The sequence below is a fragment of the Euprymna scolopes genome, chromosome 19 (assembly GCF_053919585.1).
Source record: "Euprymna scolopes isolate OS-2025 chromosome 19, ASM5391958v1, whole genome shotgun sequence".
NCBI classification, from domain to species: Eukaryota; Metazoa; Mollusca; class Cephalopoda; order Sepiida; family Sepiolidae; genus Euprymna; species Euprymna scolopes.
The window spans coordinates 148,897,358-148,923,996 of record NC_136500.1 but is presented as its reverse complement, the minus strand read 5'-3'; the positions used below and the strand labels follow the sequence as shown (position 1 = coordinate 148,923,996).

At 36.9% G+C, this 26,639-nt stretch overlaps 1 protein-coding gene across 4 annotated transcripts in view; it reads right to left on the bottom strand.

Moving 5' to 3' along the window:
* LOC145240049 (uncharacterized) overlaps positions 1-26,639 on the bottom strand; it is a 328,354-nt gene that overhangs the window by 101,402 nt on the left and 200,313 nt on the right. For 2 of the 4 annotated variants that reach the window (XM_080103656.1, XM_080103657.1), the window contains 5 exons: positions 25,973-26,070; positions 20,301-20,453; positions 18,123-18,312; positions 15,479-15,609; positions 3,062-11,312 (listed from right to left, as the gene is read on the bottom strand). In XM_080103656.1, coding sequence (XP_079959782.1) covers positions 3,062-11,312; positions 15,479-15,609; positions 18,123-18,312; positions 20,301-20,453; positions 25,973-26,070 — 8,823 coding nt within the window. The remainder of the gene's footprint in view (positions 1-3,061; positions 11,313-15,478; positions 15,610-18,122; positions 18,313-20,300; positions 20,454-25,972; positions 26,071-26,639) is intronic. The other 2 variants (XM_080103658.1, XM_080103659.1) reach the window with 2 other exon arrangements.

The window sequence follows — 26,639 nt, the reverse complement described above, 5'->3', positions numbered from 1 at the left end:
GTCTTTTTATAAGACAAAGATAAAAATGTTTTGTGACAGATGTCACAGGTGATGAATTTTCAAATGAAATTAAAGTTGAATAGTGGTAATGGTTATGATCTAATGGGCCACCAGTTTGTCTAATGAGCGTACATATGCACAAACCTTGGAAAAAAGAGAATGACACGTACATCAGTACACAACCCCCCCCCCCAAAAAAAAACCCGGAGACGACAACAACAAATCACAGGACAAAATACTACAACGAAAAGAACAAGATTGATTCACACTATTTCTATTTAGTCAGACAACTGTACTCATCTCGGGTGAGATGCTCACAACATTTTGGGTGATACAATCTGACTTTCTTTAGGTGTGTCTTGTGAAACTCGGGAATCTGTACGGAATTTCGAACGTAACCCTTTATTTAATTCACAGGGGGTAGCTTGCTCTTGTTCCGTCAGCCATGACCGAGTAAAAGTCTTCCAAGTAATTTATAACTGTTTTTTTTTTGGTACCAGCTGTAATGATAACTGAAGTTTCAACACCCAGAAGGAGGATTAATTTTACTTAGCACTTTTATCCATTGCACCATCGCTCTTTGCAGGTTATGAGAATAACATTCAAGATAAGAACAGTAGTCTGAATAATTAAATTCATCAATCTTCATCGCAAGACAATTCCGAAATATAAGAAAGAAAGATTAAGTTCATTTAAACAGATTTTAATTTTTTTTTTTTTTTTTTTAAATCAATTTTCTTTGTTTTCTGTTTCACTTTTTTTTCTTTCGTCTTTTTGGTTGTACTTTGTTATTTCCAATTCAAAAGACGTACACCTCCAAAATACAGACGGTTTGGCTTGACATTTTAATGAAACATGATCGAAGGTGAATGATCTCTAGAGTACACGCACACACACATACACACACACACAAAACTATTAGCACTTGTATGTGTCCAGAAACGAGGATTTAGGGGAGAGGGTCAACAGGCAAGGAGAGTTCAGTAGGGAAAGGGATCTATTTCCTTGTTTATATTTCGATTTGATGGGAAGAGGGGAGTGAAAAAGGTAGTTTGTAAAATGTAATTTGACTGTAAATATTCGTAAACAGATTAAATTGTAGTGACGATGATGATGATTTTAATGAGGAAAAGAAATGATGGTGAAGACGAAGAAATGTTGCCCGGCATTTTTTGTTGTTGGAAGATAATGTACAAAGCCAGCAGCTGGCTATGATGGTATTGAGAGTGAAAAAACAAAAAATTAAATTTGGTAAAATGTACAGCAGCTAAAGTGATGATGATGATGCTGATGACATCTGAACAACAGGAGAACAAGATGACAAGTCAACAAAGAGGGAAATGGGGTAGAAGGTGATGGCTGGGAATGAAAGTGGCTGGCTGTGTAAATAAATAGATGAAGGAGACTGAAAAGTCACCGCTTCAAACAAATGGGTGATTTATTATTGTGTTCTACGCCCATGAGGGGGTTGGGGTAAAAAGAGCAGGTGACAATTTTGCCCCTGAGAATGCCAGGAGAAGGACACCTTGATATGAATGTCATATATTTACACAATATGTTACAAGCAGTTAAAAGAGACAACATATGTACGATCAATGTGATAAAAGTATTATCTTTACAATTTTCATTATTACGCTTTTCATTCGCAAAATTTTTTTTTTTTTTTTTTCTTCGAAAATGAATGATTATATCAGAATGATCACTGAATTTATAAGACAAGAGTAAAAAAAAAAAAAAAAAAAAAAATCCCCAATGATAGGGGGTGGGGGAGAAGATAACCATCACAAATTTTAACACCAGTCTGACCTGGTTTACAAGACTATTTAGCAGTGTAACAGCCAGGCACCTTACTGCTCAAGGGTAATAACACAAAATGTGTGAAACGGGTTGTTATGAATAGAATGTCATCAACATATACAAACTGCGAATGTAAAAGTAGTTATAGATATGCACGCACACACGTGTGTATGTATGCATGTATGTACGTACATATGTGTGTGTGTGTGAGTGAGAGAGACACTAAATCCTAATATTGTCAAGAATTTACTCTATTCTAATTCAAATTAGAAGCCCAATGCTGCTTGAGCTCCACCTTGAACAACTCCGTCCTTTGGTGGGACACAGCAAAACCACTTACACAAAAAAGAGTATGAATATCTACCCAGCAATCACCATTTGGCATGAGGAGAAAGGGAACGAAGAAGATGGGGGGGGGGGGGAGATTCCTTTTACCTGTGTTTTAACATAAAAAGTAAACTATCTGTGTGTATGTGTGTGTGTGAGAGTTGATTACAATTCCCCCCCACCTATATATATATATATATATATATATATATATATATATATATATATATATATTTTTTTTTAAATTTAAAATTAAAAAAAATTTTTTTTTTTTCTTTTTATTATTTTGGAGGTGGGTATTTTTTTTCAGGGTAGTAGTATCATGTATTTTTTTCTTTTCTTTGTCCTTATTTTTTTAATTGTCCATCAGCTTTAGTTCTGATTTCAGGTCATCCATATGCAAGTCTGTATGTAATTATGCGTAGGTAGGCGAGTGAGTGTATGTGTTTTATATGGCTATGTTGATATAAATGAGCAAAAAATGGTGTTTATTGAAACAGAACTGTACATAAAAGTAAAATGTTTGACATGGCAATGACAACAATGTGGAGCCCCATTATGGACACAGGGCAGAACCCCTCCCCAGCTCTGCGTTGCATTAAGATCAGCAGTTCAACATCGAATCCAGTCAGCAATATCCAACTGGAATATTCAATATATGGTTTGTTAGTGTCCAGTATTATAGATCAGGTCGGCTTTGGGTTTAGAGAGACCCAAACTCTCTAGAATTAGAAAGCAACACATGAGTGAAACTAAGATACCCTAGCTTTCTTTCACGTTTACAAAATGATTAGTGGAGGTACGGGGGACCCCATCTTTCCAGTCCCAATGCAAACTGACCAAAAATGGTGAAATGATAAAAAGAAAAATTATAATTGGGAGGAAAATAAAAAGATACGGTTAGAAGAAATGAAATCAAAACAATAGTTTGTAATACCTGGGTGTGTCACTGATGTCTTCAGGTCGCCCACAGAACGGGTCTGTGACCTGAGATATACTGAGGCCATAGGAGGCGGCAGTGTGGCAAATAGAGTCTTTGCTAGGCGGTCTGTCGCGTGGTCTTAACACAATACTCTTATCAGCCGATTGAAAGCCTGGGGAACAACTATCGGCCCCTTCAGACTGATCCCGTTTATTCTGGTTATTCAAACAACCATCACCACCATCACCACCACCACCTTCTCTGTTGTCATTCCTTGCCTCCTGTTGATTTCCCGCACTTTCCTGTTGAGGAGAGGACAGGCTTGCTTCATCCTGTTGATGGCCATCATGTGCTTGTAGACTCTGGCTGTCTGCTAATGACAACAGAAAGTGGTCACTTCTCACAGGACATTCAGAATCTGCAAAACTTGAACGAGACTCTTCGTCATGAACCGCTGCAATCCAATTCGGCTTGCCTGCTGCAACATTGGCACGTTTATCCATTCGTGTCGTGCGTTTGAAGACAGGACTTTCAGATGGCGCAACGAGAGTAGATTCATTTTTATGGTTACAGTCATCTTTCTTTTTGTTGCCCTCAGGAAGTTTGCCTAAGGGCTTATCAAAGAACCCCTGACTATCACAGTTGAGCTCTTCCTGAAAGGCTGTACCAGGCAACGACTTTTCACACCCGTCACCCTCAACTGGATCTGGTCGAGGTGAAGGAGACTGACCACGATCCAAATTCCTAAGAGATTGTCTAAATCTAGTGTTAAGTGGCTGCGCCGAATGACTTGGATTAAAAGGTAACATATCATTTGAATTGAGCCACACAGAGTTCTGTACGGAGTGCTCCATATCAACAACGACATCTCCAAATTCATCAAATCTTTGACCGCTGACTGGAGACATACTAGTGCCATGTCCAGTTTCTGATTTTTTTCCGTTCTCCATCTTACGATCAGTTTTTGATTTCACACTGGATCTTGTGCGCGGAATCAGCTTCACAACTGCAGTCCTAACTGCATAAGGGGATTTTTCGAGAGGGAGATCACCCCTTTTAGAAAGGACAGGTTGTTTGTTTTCAGATACCTCTTCTTGCTCAACAGGTGGGAGCACCTGTTCAGTTTCCGAACCACCCAAAGAAGTAAGGCCAGGAGATTTGGCAGATTCACAAGAACGCTGAGTTTCTACACTTGACAAAGGAGTTTCATAAAAAGCGTCCACGGATGTCTGACAGGTGAGCATCGATCGTGTGTCGTTAGAATCAAGAGCAAAATTGCCGTCTCCATCCTCGTCAGGATTTCCCTCAATCATACCAAGTACACCGTTTTCTTCGGGAGACAGTGGCTGGGGTGGTGACGTATCTCCCTTCTCAGAAACTGGAGGTGAAAACATGGCTAATTTGGACATAACATCATTGTAGGATTTCTTCAAATCATCGGAAGCATCTATGTAAGTAGTCGGGGTGTCAGTGAGTTTGGCTAGTGTGGCTTGGTGCAGCAACGAGAGACTGTTCATCAGTTTGCCATGGTTCAATGGCAGAGCTTTTTTGCGACGGTGCCGGGTGGTCAAGAAAGCCACCCCCAAACGTTGGTTAGGGGTGAGATTCCTCTTCCGTTTATTCTTCCCTCTTGATTTTAATTCAAATTCTTCCTCTGTACTTATGGTAGCATCTTCACCAGAGCTGGAGTCGGTGTTTGCCACGCGGCAGTACCCATCATCTTCCAAGGACATTAGTAGTCCAGTCTCTCCCGCCTCATCCATAGTCCCAGTGATGGACACACCTAGATATTCATCTGGAAAACAATCAACAGAAGGTCTTTCGAAATACAGATCTCCAGTGTGTTGGGTGAACAGCTCAAGATGGCCATTACCCCCACCCACAGAGCTTGAATACGTGATCAAGGGGAGGCCACCTCTACGGTGCTTGCTCCTGTTGGCCAGCTGAATTCTTTCCCATCCTACATTCTCAATACGACGACTCATCTGTCTACCCGTACACATGCGACGTCTTACTGTATCATGGGATGCGAGAAATTCGCTTGCCTTCACAGATTTATTTGGCAAATTCAACTTTTCCAGCTTGACTACCAAAGACTTTTGCCGAGGTCTTTTGTTGACAACCAAACAACATGTGTCAGATCCACCAAAACTGTCATCGTCATCATCATCATCATCGTCATAATCATCACCACCAACATAGTCATCATCGTCGTCACCGCCAACACCATCATCATCGTCATAAAAACCATTAAAATGCATTACACCAAAGTTGATTGGTGCGTCTTTGTAAGTGTTGCCATTATCGGGACAAAACTTGCGTTTGCGCTGCTGATGTTGCGGTGTGTTATGATTGGCCGATAGGTGTGTAAACTGACTTCCACCTGATCCCAGTCTAGCAGACACGTTATTGGACTGCCAGACAGAAGATCCTGATGAAGGGGGAGCAGATGGAGGAGGAGGAGGAGAATTACTGGAAGAAGAGATGCTACCCTGGAAACCAGGTTGACCTTTACAGGAATTCACAGGTTTTCGGGATGTGTCAGGTGAATCTGGGCGTGATGATGTAACTGTATCTTTATTCTCTTTGCAGGATGTAGGCCTCGACTGCAAATTTGTCTGCGGAACTTGCTTACTATTGTTAATGCATGATGATGGTGGTGGCGTTGTTGTACTGCTGGCACCAGGACCGGAGTTATGCAGGGTGACAGGTGGGTGTGCTTGAGTAAGTGGGTGAGTCTCTTTTCCAATATTCTCATTGCCTGACCCAGCAGTTTTTATATGTGATGAAGAAGCTAGTAAAGATGACACTATCTCCTGTTTTGGAAATGGACGAGTTGAACGCCTCACATGAGGTGTGCTTCTGATTGGTATCGACGTACTATTGTCTGCTTTCTTGGAAGACACAAGATTATCTGATAGTCCGTCTGATGATGGTTTGAGTGGTTGCAATTGTATTGTTGTGGTTGGCGACGGAGATGGGTCAGGCTGCAACTTCTGAGATTCAGGAAGAGGAAACTTTTCGTCATCACTGCTCAACAAACTAGACATGATCGAGCCCTCCATAGTAAACGGATGATCAGTATAATCTTTAAGTTTTAGCGGACTTTGCCTCTTTCTCTTGGCAGTTGTGCGCATCCTCATTCGGCGAGGCCTCTCGTTGCATTTGACCAGGGTTTCTAGCTTTGGTTCACTCTGTAGCGTCTTCTCACTGACCCAAGGATGATTTTGTAACAGCATGCGTTCATACTCAAGCTGGAATCCAGAGGGAGCACTTTTTGTTGCAACCTTTGAACCAAGGGGAAGCAGTTTCTTTCCAAGCGGCACTTCTTTACAATCAACATCGACTGTCGTAGACTCTGATGTTAGCGGTAAATGACTGCCTTTGGAGACCAAGTGACCACGCTGCTCACTCGGCCCCATAAAGCTGCAAGCAGAATAAACTCCCGTCGCCGTAATCTCTTTTTGAATCTTTTCAATATCACGCTGCTCAAGTTTGGGAACTTTCACCAGCTCCCGTCCGATCTTGAGCAAACTATAGCGTCGCGCATCCATAGGATGCATACGCACAATACACACAGCATTTTCCTCGGGGGTGGACGATTTTTGCAAAAATTTGAGACGTTTGTAGATGGGAGTTGGTACATGGAAAGTGTAAGTATACCGCGAAGCTTGCGGATCAAGTGGCATTGCTGGTGTGCACTTGGCCATAGTGAAAGAGGATCGCTTGCGACCCCGCTTGCTCTTCTCCATTGGCATAGATGGATTGACCATCTTGTGCGGCTTCTGCATCAAACCCACCCCTGTTTTGTCAACTTTGGGGTTTGGTTGATAGCTCTGATAAGTATTAGGGTAGGAATCCATATAGCTCCAGTATGAAGGATTGCCATAGTTCTGGCCTGTTGAGCCAGCTGGATGGTTCCAAGTACGACCTTGGTGTTGCTGCTGATAGTAGGAGTTACCCGTATAAGGCCAGTTCTCAGGGTCAGGACGTTTTTTCTTCAGTGACAAACGACCCTGCTTGTGAGGAACTGTATCCTGTTGTTGGTACCCTTGTTGTTCAGTCATATTATAAGAATGAGGTCGCTCATGACCTGGTGTCATAGGATGATGAGTCTGAGAAAGATTCTGACTTGGCAGCATGTTATGAGTTGAAGACATAGAGTGACCCTGGCCAGTCGCGGAAGCAGTGGATAAGGTATGGCTAGAAGGGGGAGGGGCAGTTAATGTAGATGATGAGGCCATGTTGTGACTGGGATGAACATTATGACCCTGGGGTGTCATGTTATGAGGATGAGAAGTGAGGTTATTATGGGCCATCCCATGGCTGGAGTGCAAATTATGGGACATACTCTGACTTATTCCTCGGCCTTGTGTCAAGTGCTGATTTTGTGACATGTTTATGTTCGGTCCTGATTGCATGTTATGAGTTGGGATGTTATGAGAGGTGAGAGTATGAGCAGATGACATAGGAGGCAGTGGTGGCGGTGGTGGTGGAGGAGGAGGGATGCTATGTCCAGTCGCATGACTGCGCCCTTGAAAACCATGGCCAGGAGACATATTTTGACCAGGGTGTAAATTAGACCTGGGAGACATGCTGGCTCCCACTGGCATGTTAGATCCAGGAGGTATATTTGCTCCTGAACTCATGTTTTGTCCCGGATTAATATTCTGATTTGAAGGTATGTTTGAACTTTGAGAGATTGTTTGATTAGGGGGCATATTAGGACCAAGGATTACGTTAGAACCAGAAGGGAGGCTTGCTGTAGGAGGTATACTGGAACCTTGGGACGTGCTGGATCCCTGAGAAATATTGGAGCATTGGGATGTGCTAGGTCCCGGAGGTACATTAGAGCTTTGCGGCATGTTGGTGCTCTGGGACACACCAGGACCTTGCTGCATGTTGGAGCTCTGAGTCATACCAGGACCTTGTGGCATGTTGGAGCCCTGAGTCATACCAGGACCTTGTGGCATGTTGGAGCCCTGAGTCATACCAGGACCTTGTGGCATGTTGGAGCCCTGAGTCATACCAGGACCTTGTGGCATGTTGGAGCCCTGAGTCATACCAGGACCTTGTGGCATGTTGGAGCCCTGAGTCATACCAGGACCTTGTGGCATGTTGGAGCCCTGAGTCATACCAGGACCTTGTGGCATGTTGGAGCCCTGAGTCATACCAGGACCTTGTGGCATGTTGGAGCCCTGAGTCATACCAGGACCTTGTGGCATGTTGGAGCCCTGAGTCATACCAGGACCTTGTGGCATGTTGGAACCCTGAGTCATACCAGGACCTTGCGGTATGCTGGAGCTCTGGGACACTCCAGTACCTTGCGGCATATTGGAACCCTGGGGCACACCAGCACCTTGTGTCATGTTGGAACCCTGGGTCATACCGGGACCTTGCGACATGCTGGGACCTTGCGGCATGTTAGAGCCCTGAGACATGCCAGGACCTTGTGGCTGAGACATACCAGGACCTTGTGGCTGAGACATACCAGGACCTTGTGGCATGTTAGAGCCCTGAGACATACCAGGACCTTGTGGCATGTTAGAACCCTGAGACATACCAGGACCTTGCGGCATGTTAGAGCCCTGAGACATACCAGGACCTTGTGGCATGTTAGAACCCTGAGACATACCAGGACCTTGCGGCATGTTAGAGCCCTGAGACATACCAGGACCTTGTGGCATGTTAGAACCCTGAGACATACCAGGACCTTGCGGCATGTTAGAGCCCTGAGACATACCAGGACCTTGTGGCTGAGACATACCAGGACCTTGCGGCATGTTAGAGCCTTGAGACATACCAGGACCTTGTGGCTGAGACATACCGGGACCTGGTGGCTGAGACATACCGGGACCTGGTGGCTGAGACATACCGGGACCTTGTGGCTGAGACATACCGGGACCTTGCGGCATGTTAGAGATCTGAGACATACCAGGACCTTGTGGCATGTTAGAGCCTTGTGACATACCAGGACCTTGTGGCATGTTAGAGCCTTGTGACATACCAGGACCTTGTGGCATGTTAGAGCCTTGTGACATACCAGGACCTTGTGGCATGTTAGAGCCTTGTGACATACCAGGACCTTGTGGCATGTTAGAGCCTTGTGACATACCAGGACCTTGTGGCATGTTAGAGCCTTGTGACATACCAGGACCTTGTGGCATGTTAGAGCCTTGTGACATACCAGGACCTTGTGGCATGTTAGAGCCTTGTGACATACCAGGACCTTGTGGCATGTTAGAGCCTTGTGACATACCAGGACCTTGTGGCATGTTAGAGCCTTGTGACATACCAGGACCTTGTGGCATGTTGGAGCCTTGTGACATACCAGGACCTTGTGGCATGTTAGAGCCTTGTGACATACCAGGACCTTGTGGCATGTTAGAGCCTTGTGACATACCAGGACCTTGTGGCATGTTAGAACCCTGAGACATACCAGGACCTTGCGGCATGTTAGAACCCTGAGACATACCAGGACCTTGCGGCATGTTAGAGCTCTGAGACATACCAGGACCATGTGGCATGTTAGAGCCCTGAGACATGCTAGGACCCTGTGGTATGTTGTGCTGTGGTATATTGGAACCTTGAGACATGCCATGTCCTTGGGGCATACCAGGACTTTGTAGCATGTTGAGGCTTTGAGGAATACCTGGACCATGGGGCATGTTTGCACCATGAGCAATACCATGAAGTGAAGAAACATTATGAGGTCCTTGAGGACTCGCACATTGCCAAGTTCTATTGGTATAAGTTGGGTAATCATATCCACTCATGTCATATCCTCCAACACTGGACACCATCTGCTCCAGGCTGGCTATTGCCGAATGACTGCGGTTACCACCACGGTTACCACTGAACGGCATGGTCAACGACTGGTAGCTGGGTGCCTCTTCTTCACTCGTGACAGAGCTGCAGCGTTGTGCATGGCTGGAATTTTTAGTGCTATATCCTGTTGTCATGTAACCACCAGTGTTAGTTGGATCCATATTGCTTGGATGTCGACTTCCTTCAGCGGATGTGAAGGAATCTGAGGATGATAAGTCAGCACAAGAGTTAAGTGATGGGCTGCCAAACAAGTCCTCATGGCTCATATTATGAGATGAAACCCTTTTTTTCTGGCTGCTGCTGCTGCTGCTATTACCCTCCAAAGGAGTGAGGGATGCATTTCCCGTCTCCGAAGGCGGATGATTTGAAGAGTCAACACTTGACCGTCCTTCGGCACTTTCCTCCACTTTATCCATTGAAGGCAATTTCTCAAATGTCTCAAGACTTGTGTCTTCAGATACGACCGGTTTAACAATATTTTTGAACGGGTCTGGAGTGGTGCTTGCTCCCATGCTCATTGATTCGCTTGAATGAGTCGAACATCGGCTGATACTTCGCTGAAGAGACTGGTGAGTTGATACGTCAGCTGGCGGAGTCTGTTTCGGACTGTCGCTGCAGGTCAGCAGTTTGTGAAAACTTCCTTGGCTTTCATCAGGATGGGGTAATGGTGGGGTCTGATTGTATAGTGCACCAGCTGACCCCTGCATACCGCTCCCTACGTTGCCAGATAAAGGGACAGGAGATCTGCTAGATTCAAATCCATCACGAGAATAACCAGGAGATGGAGAAAGGTGACCAGCAAACGGACTATTGCGAGCATCAGGAGTATGGCCTCCATCAGCCGACGTCCGGGAACGGGAATAATTTTCGGGGCTGTACATGTTGCTCATGTCATATGGGTAAGGGCTAGAATACTGCTCCCCACCGGAATCATTTAGAGATGCAACATTTTGTTGGGGCTGAGAATGCGGTGGTGGTGGTGGTGGAGGAGGAGGAGGAGGCTGTTGCTGCTGGTGGTGGTGGTGGTTAGGATATGGACGGGAGAAACCTTCTGTCATGTAGCTGCCATTGTTGCCATGGACACTGCCTCCTCCAGAATAAACTGATGGTTCAGCACGAGCAGAATGCAGAGAGCGAGACCAACCATGATTCCAGTGAGATGCTGGTTGCTCCATTGCCATTTCTTCACGGAATGGAATAGAGTCCCAGCGTCGATCATAGTCAGGATAATTTGATGGGTGGTTTTGGTGATGGTGGTGGTAAGCTTGCATACCCGCACTAGGGACCATATAACTGGGTTCATTTTGATAAATGGAACCGTATGATTGGTAGTTAGAATGCTGGCTCTCAGAAGCGGAAGGTGATGGGTTATTGTTGTTACCAGACGGATTGACAGGGCCGCGAATACCAAGTCTTTTTCGCATCTTGGGTTGCTCCTCTGAAAAATAAACAATTCATCAGATATGAATTTTTAAAAAATGTATTTTGTGTGTGAATTAAAATATGAAAATAAAAAATTATTTTCTGATAAATTATAATTTAATATACTTGAAGCAATACAAAAATAAGAACATAAAACAAAAAATAGAATAAATTTCCAAGATTATGAAATTATGTTTTTAAAATGAAGGAAAGGGAGAGGGGGGGGATAAATAAACAAACAAATAGAACAGAAAAATGTACAAGTTTCATAATAATATCACTCATGGATTCATCAAATTATTTGGTTATATTTTAAAGAGAACTAGTACCGAGATCATGTTGCCCCAGTTCAGTTAAATCATTTCAGTATTTTATTTTAATTTGTATAAAAAACAAACTTATACAGAAAAAAAAAAAAAAATTTAGTTATAAAGAAGACAGATATGACGAGATCCCTGGCGACATCAGATGATCTTGCTTTTCAAATAGAGGAAGAGAAGATGGGAGAGGATGAGGTATGGTTAGGGGGGGGGGGGCATGCTGACACTTGGTCAAGGAAAAACAGATGTTTATGAGAAATGTCCAGAAGAAATAAAATATTTCAATGGGAAATAAATAGTTATTGCTTATCACATCAGTGCAGAAGAGGCGGGTGTTAATGTCTGATTGGGACAAAGCAAATGTCTATGGGATTTTGTCAGAAAGAGAAAAATCAAATAATTTGTTTTGTCTCATTTGCTGTTATATATCTGTTAACAACGAAAAGGTTGTTTTTAAAACCTCTGTTGAGCGATATGGAAGACAGCTGGGGTGACTAATAACTCCTAATTACATGATAAGTGCAATGAGGGTTAAAAATTGGTATAGATAAAGCCGAGAGAAGGTTCGGGACAAAAGAAAGAGAAGGGGAGTAAATTAATAGGGAACGAAGAGAAAGAGAGAAAGGGAAGAGAAAAGAATAACTCCAAAAAGGTAGAGGGAGGAATTTCTGATTTGATAAAAACGACTGCTTTTTTTTTGAGAGTTAGGAGCCCTTTTACTGGTTGGCATCGAAGCGTCCACATTGCTCTCACCCCGCCTAAGTTGAAAAGCTCGTTCTTAGCTGGGAAATTAATTAGAGGAACTTGTAAATGCAACCTGCATCATGAAGCTCGGATCCAAGAACTTGACTATAAACAAGTGTAAAACGATTTGTGAATAATTATTTTGTTTCGTTATATAAAAATGTCCCAGAGTTTTTCCTTGTTTCTCAATTGCCAGCCTGAATGAAGATGCAGTTCATTTCAGGTATGCCCTGACGCCAGATGATGAAAGAGATAGACTGGATCCAGCACAAAGCCAAGAGTGACGGCCGAAATCGACAATGTTGCCACACGGACTTAGGGTCATACACATTTCGTGTGCCCTGAGCAGCAGAAGATATTTTCCAGTGACCAGTAATAAACTATACCGAAAAACCATTATTGTTATGCGTGAATATTGATTCATGAAAAGTAATGTCCAACATTGTTTTAATGTTTTTTATGCATTAAGTCTACGTGTGTTTCTTACTTTATATGAATTGTATATTTTTTAATTATTAATTTTATATTTATTGAAATGAAATAGACCTGCATAAAATAAAAACAATCTGTAGAAGATTAAGTTTCTTAGTAAAAACAAAAGAAAAAAAAACAACAACAAAAAAAAAAAACAGCAATTTTAATTTTGTTAATAGTTAAAAAAAAAAAAAAAAAAAAAAAAAAAGAATTTGTGATCGAAATGATTGAAAAGAATTTGGAAGCATTTAAACTATTTTATTATTGAAATCCTTTGGGATGAGTAACCTGTATATTTATTCATTTATTTGCATATTATTATCTTAATTTTCATATTTATTGTTTCACAATATTTTATTCAATTATTCTACTGGCCTTTGTCAGGTGGTTAACCGCGACGGGATAAGAATGCTGAGTGTCTTAACTGTATCCTCAGTAATTACTGCCTTCCATAGTTGTTGTCGCCACATTTTGGCCAACTAATCTTCTGGCCTGCTTTGGCTAGGAAAACCACCATCTCCAGACAATGGAACCATAGAGATTCAACGCCTCTATCCGTTTCAAGAGACTAGGCATTCCTATCCCACCAGATGAAGGCCAGAGGAATAGTTGTCTGAAACATCATGAAACAACAACTATGAAGATGAGGATAACAGACTGCAAATAAAAGTCATTCAAACTGACTTTAACCCCCCCCCTCCGCCATCACCAATATTAGAAAACAAAACTACAGAACAATATTCATGATGAATGTACCTGTGATGGAACAAGAACATCATATTCCAAAAATTACGTAAATTGATCAAGTAGTTTTTTATATATGAAGAAAATCATTTCTAAGAAATTTTAAATGGATCTCTAAATTTCCCAATTACATTTAATTAAAAAAAAAAAAAAAGTGTTAGTAGGCGAGCAGACTCGAACCCGTGACGTGAAAGCGGAAAAGAAAGTGAAAGAAAACATGACATTTTACCGCTACGCTATGAAATCATAGGAAGTGAAAAGCGTTCAAATTTAACAATGTCAATCAAAACGTTGACTTGCAGCTAAGTGAATGAGTTCACGCAGGCGTAGAAATGAACGTTGGCTGAAGACCAGTTAAGCTTTTCGCCATTTCATTTATTTGTTTCCTCACCATGTTCGCGAAAACCAGTCCCCTCCCCCACACACACACACAAAGAAGAGCAAGCTCTCCAAATGAATAGCAATTGTTTTATATGAAGGGTTTCCTCGACAGTGATCCAAGCTAATTGCGTTTCTGGAGATCCCGACCGGAAAGCAGGCAAACTGATTTGATTGACTTTCGCTTTATTTATACGAAAAAGAAAACACGCAAGACAGAATAGCGTGAATTTTGTAAAAATCGCTCAAATAAAAGATAGAGACGAGGTCCGTTCACAAATCATAGATATTATAATCTAGGGAGTATATAAAAAGGTGTAAAAAATAGTATTTGTTTTGCATGAAAACTAAAATTTAAAAGTCTATCATTTTGAATCATACTTTGACTATTCTTATTTTACTAATGTGCTTATTAACAACCATATTTTATTCCTCTTTAAATCTAATAGATACTAATTCAATGTTTACAACCATGCTTTATACTTACCCCCACCTACCCTTTTTCACTTATAACAAGAGAGGAACGATATCTTTGAATAAATAAGAAATACCTAATTTAGAACCCAGGTGCAGGGCTACCCCCTCAGTGCTGATGGACCCGTAGATTTTGTCAGGTTATCCATCTAGAAGGAAAACCGATGTTAAACTTGCATTACTGATCTCATACATCTTAGTGGTCCTGGATATGACCTTAAACTATATCCAGTGGTGAGGCCCCAGCTTGCAGGCTTTGGGAGTGTGGAGCCACCCTTTACGATCGCTTGCAACTGTTTATATAGCCGCTAGATAATAATATCTACGATTTGGGAACACGGGCCGCCTCTACATTTATTTACGTCGACTTTTATGAGATTCGCGCTATTTCGCTCTGTCGCCTGTTTGTCCTGCTTTTTAGTATAAATAAAGTTAAACTAAATTCAAACCATGCGGTTCTTGGCATCGCGCCGGGAAACGTCCAGAAGCAATCAGCTTTGATCAAACTCCTGTTATATCAGACAATTGCTATTCAATTTGGACAATGGGGAGCTGGTTTCCCCCTCCCCAACATCTGTTGGGGGGGAAAAAAAAGTCAAATTTGGGTTAGCAAAAGTTAACTGCGTGACTTCTATTTGACCTCATTAATTAGGTCAAATAGAAGCAGCAGAGTGAACTTTTATTGCGGCCACCTGTCAATACATAAATAAATTCAAACATGTTTCCGTTGTATGTTGCGGTGGACCAGTGGTTAACGTCGAACATTTTTTTTTTTTCACACTTTAATTTCCAACTTTGCCTCAAGGGTTCGGGTTCGATCCTCATACTCACCTACCAAAACTTTTTTTTTTTTTTTTTTTTTTTTAAATTTTACCCCCCCCCCCCCCGTTTTGACTTACCCCAAACCACACACACCTCAAAACAGCCGGGCATCGCCGGGTACCCCCCCCCCGGTAGTTTTGTATAAAGTAATAAAAACTGTATAAATTCTATTGAGAATTATCGATTCCAGAAAAAAAAAAAAAAAAGGGGGGTGTTCTTTCCTTACCTGGTGGTTTTTCATCGATGGGGCCATCAAATTGAGGTACAGCAGCTTTCTGCGAATCAGCAAGGAAATCACTAACCATCAAACCATCCCAACTTTGCCCCAATTCGGACAAGTTCAATTCTTCATTGTCACTGCAAGAATTAAAAACGTCAAAATCATTAAACAGGCAACACAACAATTTCAATACTTATAAAATTTAACTCATTCCCAAGAAATTTTATTTTATGCTGAAAATATGACAGAAATCAGATAAGCCACTGATGTCTATTTTAATATCTGCGTCTAATATTGTTGGTTGGAATAGTTACGCTTTAGTTACCATAGTTTTTGATAAATTATTAAAATGGGGAACAGGGAGGAGGGTAAACTTGAAAACAATGATTTTTTTTTTATTACACTTAATTTTTTTAGCAATAATTCAAGAGAAAGCAGTGCATTGTCTTATGAATCCCGAGATGTTGAATTTTTTGTCTTCTTTTAATTTAACACCAACACAAGAACTCCGTGTTAACAATCCTTATTTCACAAGCTTAGTTTGTTCTTTATCTTTTTGATGATGATCATGATCAGCAAAACTACTTTTGACAGTACAAAACCCATAACCTTTCCTCATTAAAACGTTATGCATCAAGTGTCAACAAGCCTCCGATTTTGCCAGCATGATGTTTTCTTTATCTTTTTTGATGATGGTGATGCTGATGACTATCATCAAAACTGCCAAACTCTTTCCTCATTTTAAGTTATGCACAGTCTCATGCTTGATAATCACAAGAGAATAGAGAATTGGAAAAAAGAGTTCATTCTCTTAAATTTGAAACACTAAAGACTGTTGCAGCCTTAGAGAGCTGAAAAGAAATGAAATAAAAAGGTATACTATGTTATTATTGGAATCCTTTGAGATGAGTAATTTGAATATTTATTTGCAAACTGTTATCCTCATCTTCATAGTTGTTGTTTCATGGTCTTTCAGCCAACTATTCCTCTGGCCTTCGTCAGGTGGTTAACCGCAACACGATAGAAATGTTGAGTCTCTTAACTGTATCCTCTATAATTACTACCTTCCATGGTTGTTGTCATCTCACCATGTTTTGGCCAACTAATCCTCTGGCTGGCTTTAGGTAGGATTGAAACCGCTATCTGCAGACAATATTACCTGGAATCATAGAGATTAAAAAACGCCTCTATCCATTATGTCACGGACTCAGAGGCAAATTGAATCCCTAACCACCTGACCAGAGCCAGAAGAATAGTAGGCCGAAACGTCATGAAACAACTAAGAGATAGTCAAAATCCTTCAATTATATCATATGCTGTTGTCTGGTATTGCTGCAACATGTCCTCCTTGCGGCAACCTTGGCAACACCTTCCCTTTGCGGAAACCTTTGCTTTTGAAAAGTCTTTGCTAGTTCAGTCACGTTTTTCATAGTCATCTAGATGATTTCATCGACAAAGTCATTGAATTATCCCCTCAGGATTGTAAAAAATGATGTAGAGGTCAGCTGAAAATCTGGCTCAAAACAATGAAACAAGATACTAAGTTGAACCTCGACCCTTGCCTTTATGTGGTTTACCACTGGAACCATGATTGGCTAACACCTTCACCTGCAGCATCACCTTCACGGCTGGTCAGCATTCTTTCTGAAAACGTCAAATTCTCTGGATAGAAACAACCCAACCCAGCCCAACCACTCAAAGTGAATGCCAAAACAAGTAGTTAAACAAACTAGGCATTTATAGAAAGCACAAAAGTAACGTCTTAGAATGTTTCTCGATTGGTTATATCGACTTTCTGTTGTCGTTATTAATGATGTCGGGAAGAGTTTACAATCTAATGCAAATTCATATTTCAAATTATTTTTTTAACTCGCCTCTTTTCTCAACTAATCACGTGTTGCCAGAGACAACTTCTTGATTGCTTATAGTAACTGTTATTCGCCATTACCACTATTTATCATTGGAAAGCATCCATATAGTAACACAATAATGGAGATTACTATTATAAAAACAATAGTGCTTGTGCAGTATAATGGAATTTCGATAAAACACATTTCAGGTAAAAATCACTATTACGTACTTCCATGTCACGTTTAAATTAGCATAAATTCCAAAAATTAACAAAAAAAAATAATCTAAAAAAAAGTAATTACAAGTAATAAAATATAATTTATCAAAATTCATCACAATTTTAAATGTGGAAGAGTTGTGCAACTAATAATTTTAATGACAAACTGACTTATCTCCCTTGCTTTCCTTGAAATCTGCCATTGAAAAAATAGAAAATGTCAGACCACTAGTGTCTATGCTTTTTTTTGTGAAAAACAGATCCAGAGTATTTTCAATTTATTTTTTCGTAATTTATATACACAACATGTAGGTATGGGATGGTAATTTTACTGAAAATGCATTTGTCAAAATTCCATTATGCTACACAAGCACAGAAACAACTTCAGGGTTCTACACTGCCAACGAAAAAAAAAAAAAAAAAAGGTGACATTAACATAGTGAAATTTAATTATGCCGCTACATCCAGTTTTGTGATGGCATAATTACTGTAGTTGCCATAATCAATTTTTGATGATATCAAGTTTAGGACCCTAAAGTAAATATGTATCCCCAAAAAAGGTTGCTGTAGATAAAGACTTACGGATGTTGTTCATTCGGCTCTGAAAAAACTTGTGACATTTCATGTTCCTCTTCTTCATCTCCATCGGATGCTGGCTGAGAAAGCAAAATACTGTCATGGTCTTCTTCGTTATGGAGATGTGAATCTTGCGAAGACAAGTTGCTTCCCTGACTGGCCAGTAACGATGCGAGTAACTTCGTCACATCTGAACCTACAAAAACAAAACTCATTCATCTGAGATGGCACAGGGGGGAAAAAAGTTTTAAAAAATAAAAACAAAAAAGTCACCACTTATCAAGACCCAAAGGCCACTCGGGGATAAGGGTTAAAGAGTGAATATCGTAAGAATCGTTATTAGTGTAAATTTGGTAAATTGGATTACTTAAGGAGAACGGCTCATCAAGAACTTGTTTATGTTGGACTTGAAGACGACCATATTGTAATCAGCTGGAAAGCAGGAAAACGGAAGACAGTTCCACAGGTGTGCAGTTCTAAGAAAGAAGCTTTGTTCATGAAATCTACGTTTAAAGCATGCCGCAATATTTTATCCAGAAATTTTTTTATTTGGCATAATACTTGGGAACACTCACAAAAATTTAGACGATTATATTCATAGCCAACGAACCAATCAGATACCAGAATCGCTGTAGAAAATATACTAAATCTCTTTAAATTTTGAAGTCATAGTTTTTCTTGAAACGAGATGGAAACTACACTCTGCTGATCTTGACTTGATTAATGCTACCATTTTTTTTCTTAAACCTAGAATTTTTTTACAAATCAAAGCTTCTGACTGGATTGGTGTTGCCATTTTTTGTTTGGGACAATTACATTTAACATTCACAATTGGATGATTTCCTTTTGCCATCCCTTTTTGGTTCTTTGTTTTTTTTATTACAAGAATGACTTTCCAACGAAGAGCGATTGCGATTTCATACGATCTAAATTTATTGGGAGAATGGTCACAAAGACAAGAAATAATGGCTTTAACATGAGCAAACCATGGCCGAAATATGAAGTTGGCAACTAATAGTTGATTTTATACAAATCAATTAGATTTTCTTTTTTAGGGAAGAATATTTATAATTCACTTAAGTTAATATTTAGATTTTGATCCTTAAAATATTGACAATCTATTCTTAATAGTATATTAATTCAATTTGAAAATCCACAAATACTGTTGGAAAACGTAGGAAACCAGAGCCACCCTCACCTCACCCAGACACACTCCAATGCATTAAATTATACAAGGTCCATACAGATTTTTAATGTTCATTTTCATAAAAATTTAAGTTTTGAAAACAAAATTTGAAATATAAAGAATGATATTATAAACCAAAAAAACTAATATTTGATTTAATATTTTAATAGTATTTATTTCAATTTTGAATTTCACTTTAACTATGCATAACATCAGGTAGTTTCATGATAAAGGGGGGTAACTCTTGCATCAACAATATCGCAGGTAATATGATGCAATTTCAGAACATATTCCGATTTTATTTTTAATATTTAAAAAATATTTTTAGTATTTATTTCGACTTTACTTTTAATATTCTGACATTGATTTTTACTGGACATAAATAATATGATTTTCAAGGGCTTTTCAAGACATTTCTCATATTTTCAAGGCCTTTTCAAGGTAAGAACAGAAATAAGGTCTTTTCAAGACAAAGCTCAAAATCCAATAGCTTTTTAAGCCTGTGCAAACCCTGTTATATATGATGTATTGTTTCCAATAGGTAATGTATTCAGAATTTAATAGCCAAAGATGTGTTGATATGCAAAATGAGAAAAACTTGAATTGGAAAATTTTCTACTTTAATACATTTTTTCCTCGGACTGCTTGCCTTTGGAATTCCTTCCCTACTCCTTGTTTCCCTGACAGTTTATTACAGAAATTTAAATGTAATGTGAACAAATATCTTGCAGCCAACATTCACACTCGGGTTGCCTGCTACGAATCTAGCACCTTTCATGATTTACATTCCAGTGACAATATGCATTGTTTGAAGTGAACAAAAGTAGTTAAAAATTGTTACATTTAATCAAATTATGAACGGCTTCATGTTGACCTAACTTGGAAATATTTGCTGCTCTTATATGCATAAAACAATAATTCATAATCAAAGCCACCCTTCACCCTCATGAAACACAGATAAAAGCAAATAGTTATTGCAGTCACAGCAAAATTCTTACCTGCTGGCTGCGAGGAAGAATCCTCTTTAAAGCTTTGACTAGACTCTACTACTTGCTGCACACAGTCGACATTGACAACAGCTGGCACATTTTGATTAGCTTCCTCATCCTCGTCTTCCTCATCTCCAAACACAATCGTCTTTTGACTCGATTCTGCCATAATAAAAAAACAACTTTTAACATTATCATTTCACTAACATCAATACTCACTCCTTTGACTAAGAAAAAAAAAACCCTCAATAAAACAAAAAGGATGAGAACAGTAGTCATTATTTTTATTTTTTTTAAATAATAGCAAGTACATTATTGAATGTATTATTTTATAATAATAGCAAGTACATTATTGAATGTATTATTTTATAATAATAGCAAGTACATTATTGGATGTATTATTTTATAATAATAGCAAGTACATTATTGAATGTATTATTTTATAATAATAGCAAGTACATTATTGAATGTATTATTTTATAATAATAGCAAGTACATTATTGAATGTATTATTTTATAATAGTAGCAAGTACATTATTGAATGTATTATTTTATAATAATAGCAAGTACATTATTGAATGTATTATTTTATAATAGTAGCAAGTACATTATTGGATGTATTATTTTATAATAATAGCAAGTACATTATTGAATGTATTATTTTATAATAGTAGCAAGTACATTATTGAATGTATTATTTTATAATAATAGCAAGTACATTATTGAATGTATTATTTTATAATAATAGCAAGTACATTATTGAATGTATTATTTTATAATAATAGCAAGTACATTATTGAATGTATTATTTTATAATAGTAGCAAGTACAGTATTGAATGTATTATTTTATAATAATAGCAAGTACATTATTGAATGTATTATTTTATAATAGTAGCAAGTACATTATTGAATGTATTATTTTATAATAATAGCAAGTACATTATTGAATGTATTATTTTATAATAGTAGCAAGTACATTATTGGATGTATTATTTTATAATAATAGCAAGTACATTATTGAATGTATTATTTTATAATAATAGCAAGTACATTATTGAATGTATTATTTTATAATAGTAGCAAGTACATTATTGGATGTATTATTTTATAATAATAGCAAGTACATTATTGAATGTATTATTTTATAATAATAGCAAGTACATTATTGAATGTATTATTTTATAATAGTAGCAAGTACATTATTGGATGTATTATTTTATAATAATAGCAAGTACATTATTGAATGTATTATTTTATAATAATAGCAAGTACATTATTGAATGTATTATTTTATAATAGTAGCAAGTACATTATTGGATGTATTATTTTATAATAATAGCAAGTACATTATTGAATGTATTATTTTATAATAATAGCAAGTACATTATTGAATGTATTATTTTATAATAGTAGCAAGTACATTATTGGATGTATTATTTTATAATAGTAGCAAGTACATTCTTGAATGTATTATTTTATAATAATAGCAAGTACATTCTTGAATGTATTATTTTATAATAATAGCAAGTACATTATTGAATGTATTATTTTATAATAGTAGCAAGTACATTTTTGAATGTATTATTTCGTAATAGTAGCAAGTACATTCTTGAATTTATTATTTTATAATAGTAGCAAGTACATTCTTGAATTTATTATTTTATAATAGTAGCAAGTGCATTATTGAATTTATTATTTTATAATAGTAGCAAGTACATTATTGAATTTATTATTTTATAATAGTAGCAAGTACATTCTTTAATTTATTATTTTATAATAGTAGCAAGTACATTCTTGAATGTATTATTTTATAATAATAGCAAGTACATTCTTTAATTTATTATTTTATAATAGTAGCAAGTACATTATTGAATTTATTATTTTATAATAGAAGCAAGTACATTATTGAATTTATTATTTTATAATAGTAGCAAGTACATTCTTTAATTTATTATTTTATAATAGTAGCAAGTACATTATTGAATTTATTATTTTATAATAGAAGCAAGTACATTATTGAATTTATTATTTTATAATAGTAGCAAGTACATTATTGAATTTATTATTTTATAATAGTAGCAAGTACATTATTGAATGTATTATTTTATAATAGTAGCAAGTACATTATTGAATGTATTATTTTATAATAATAGCAAGTACATTCTTGAATGTATTATTTTATAATAATAGCAAGTACATTATTGAATGTATTATTTTATAATAATAGCAAGTACATTCTTGAATGTATTATTTTATAATAATAGCAAGTACATTCTTGAATGTATTATTTTATAATAATAGCAAGTACATTCTTGAATGTATTATTTTATAATAATAGCAAGTACATTCTTGAATGTATTATTTTATAATAATAGCAAGTACATTCTTGAATGTATTATTTTATAATAATAGCAAGTACATTATTGAATGTATTATTTTATAATAATAGCAAGTACATTCTTGAATGTATTATTTTATAATAATAGCAAGTACATTATTGAATGTATTATTTTATAATAATAGCAAGTACATTATTGAATGTATTATTTTATAATAATAGCAAGTACATTATTGGATGTATTATTTTATAATAATAGCAAGTACATTCTTGAATGTATTATTTTATAATAATAGCAAGTACATTCTTGAATGTATTATTTTATAATAATAGCAAGTACATTCTTGAATGTATTATTTTATAATAATAGCAAGTACATTCTTGAATGTATTATTTTATAATAATAGCAAGTACATTCTTGAATGTATTATTTTATAATAATAGCAAGTACATTCTTGAATGTATTATTTTATAATAATAGCAAGTACATTCTTGAATGTATTATTTTATAATAATAGCAAGTACATTCTTGAATGTATTATTTTATAATAATAGCAAGTACATTCTTGAATGTATTATTTTATAATAATAGCAAGTACATTCTTGAATGTATTATTTTATAATAATAGCAAGTACATTCTTGAATGTATTATTTTATAATAATAGCAAGTACATTCTTGAATGTATTATTTTATAATAATAGCAAGTACATTCTTGAATGTATTATTTTATAATAATAGCAAGTACATTCTTGAATGTATTATTTTATAATAATAGCAAGTACATTCTTGAATGTATTATTTTATAATAATAGCAAGTACATTCTTGAATGTATTATTTTATAATAATAGCAAGTACATTCTTGAATGTATTATTTTATAATAATAGCAAGTACATTCTTGAATGTATTATTTTATAATAATAGCAAGTACATTCTTGAATGTATTATTTTATAATAATAGCAAGTACATTCTTGAATGTATTATTTTATAATAATAGCAAGTACATTCTTGAATGTATTATTTTATAATAATAGCAAGTACATTCTTGAATGTATTATTTTATAATAATAGCAAGTACATTATTGAATGTATTATTTTATAATAATAGCAAGTACATTCTTGAATGTATTATTTTATAATAATAGCAAGTACATTCTTGAATGTATTATTTTATAATAATAGCAAGTACATTCTTGAATGTATTATTTTATAATAATAGCAAGTACATTCTTGAATGTATTATTTTATAATAATAGCAAGTACATTCTTGAATGTATTATTTTATAATAATAGCAAGTACATTCTTGAATGTATTATTTTGTAAGATTAAAATGAAAACATTGGAAAACCTAATCATTAAATGAAAAATGAAAATCATTTTTACTTTGTAATATGTGCGTGTGTTTGTCCACCCCCATCTCCCATGACAATCAGAACTGTTCATTGTAAATTTATAGACAGGGCATTCAAAATAAGCTTAGTCATTGCAAATCATTTGATGACTTTGCAAAATGTTGATTCAAAATCTGACCCCTCCTTGGAAAAAAACGTCCCAGTTGACAGTCAATGAATTAATGTTTTTGGTCCATTTTTGGATATTTGTTGTCCAAGAGTCCGATCTTTCTAAGGATACTGATTTTTTTTCAGTGTTTGTTGCGTGTGTCCAACGTCCGGCATTGCCTGGGTGTGAAGAGGTTATATAGTAAGGCTTTTGTGCAACTCAGCTCTAAAAAAAGTTTTAATCGATCGAGTACTAGTGTGAGCGCAAAGAAACACCCACCTCCAATAAAATAGCAGTGAGTAACTGTGAGAGTGCAAAAAAAATAAATAAATAAAAATAATAGTCGCAGTAGTTAGGTTTGAACCTGTAATGCTATGAGCAAAGGAGGTGAGAAAAAGGAAACGCTTTAGTCGTCTGCCTCATGGCACGGTGACGACGTAACAGGCCTTAAAATAACCCATTTAAAACGTACATCGAGATCGTGAGAAAAGAACTGATAAAAACACGAAAATGTAATCGCCCAGAAAAAAAAGTATATGAAAAACTCCCCAATAGAAGAAAGATACAAAGATAAGAAGCTATTCTTCAGATATTGAGCACAAGCGAATTCTGCCTCAGTCTAGAAAGATTTCTCGTTATGGTCTGTTGCAATGAAAAACAAACTGAAAATAATTCAGTTTTATAAATAACAAAGTCGAATTTGTTAGGATTTATTAACAGAAAAAAATTAGCAGTCGGATATCAAAAAATCACATTACGTTACCATCGAAATAAGAAAAATGTTTTGTTTTGATAAAAAAAAAGCCAAATAAATAATACAAAAGTTTAAAAATCTTTTAACCCTGTTTTGTTTATCGCCATTGGATTGAAACTTGTTTCTTTTAAATAAAAACTTGACCTTCAGTTTACTTAAACCTCTGATTGAAAAAAAAATCGAGATAAGAAAATTGTTTATCTGCCGTAATTACAAAAACAACCATCTGTGAAGAGAGAGAGAGAGAAAGAGAGAGAGAAAAACAAACCAAAAAACACTGTTACATGTCCGCGAACATCAAATCTAAGGTTTAGAAGGTAACCTTCTAATCCACTGGACCACAAAGCTGATCTTGGAATTTCATAGGAAAATCTTTTAGTTAAACCAATTAAAAAAATAATGCTTAATGCATGTGCAGTTGTTTAGAAAAGACAATTTTACCCTCGCTTTATTTAAATTTTATTTCTATACAAAATAATTGACCATTTTTTCTAAATCTCATAGTATGACGCCGAGAGATGGCTTTTTCAGATGGTACTGGTCTCGACTCGGTCCGATGAGGCTGACAAAAGTTTTAGCAAGACATACATACATGCATACATACAAACCGACGTTTGAAATTTATATTATAGATTACGGAAAATTGTTTTGACATTTTTTAGAGACAGAATAATTAGACTTCATTTCTCAACCCAACCTGACAAGCAGCAAAATCCCACCCCTTTACTGTTGAAATACCTAGATGCTGGAAAGCCTTTTACTCTAATACTTTATTCCATCTGACTGCTAGAATTTGGAATTCCCTCCTTGTTTCCTTCTTCTGGCATCCAGAAGTTTAAATGTAATGTGAATAGACACCTAGCTACTCAATTTCCCACAGTATCCCCTGTTTGACATGACCTCAAATAGTAGCCCCTTACAACCAAGCGGCAATGCACCTTGTTTGAAGGGGGAGAGGGTGGAGAGAAGGAGATTCAAACCAAGTAAAAACAATTGCGAACAATAATAAAACTATGAGACAGGATGAGGAGTGAGCAGAGAAGATGATGCAGGGTGAAATATGGAAGAACAAAAATACAACTTACCAATAGAACTAAAAGAGTGGCACTCAACAATAGATGCGTGTGGAAGGTAAGGAGGTGATGCAGGACTAACAGTATCATCCGTTGTTAAAGACTTTTGGCTGATAAGAGGGGAAAAAAAGAAAAAGAAAAAAAAAATCAAAAACATTGTTGTGATTTATGAACGTAGAAATCAATTTGGTGCTTATGTATAGGGTGGCCCATTTAAAAGTAGCCCTGAAATGTAGTAGAGATGAGGGAGATTCTTCTTTTGTTTAAATTACCTGTAGTATTATATAAGATTTTGGAAGTGCTCCCCGTTGACATACATGCATTTCTGGGCAATGTTTGCCGATACTACCTGTAGATCTTCTCTGGTGATTCTCCTGATAGCGTTAGTAATGTTCTCCTTTAATTGGTCTAGATTGTGAGGCTTATTTGCATAAACTCTTTGTTTGAAAGTCCCTCAAAGATAAAACTCACATAATGACAAGTCTGGGGAACATGGTGGCCATAACCCTTTGCTTATTGTTCTCTCTTCCATAAACATGTCATGAACTCATGTCAGTGATCTGGGAGACATGTGGTAAGTAGCGCCATTTTGTTAGGAAAAAAAAAATTGCATTGGTATCAGTTGGTCGTTAAAAGATTAGAGAGATCAGGCTACTTTTAAATGGGTCACCCTCTAGTG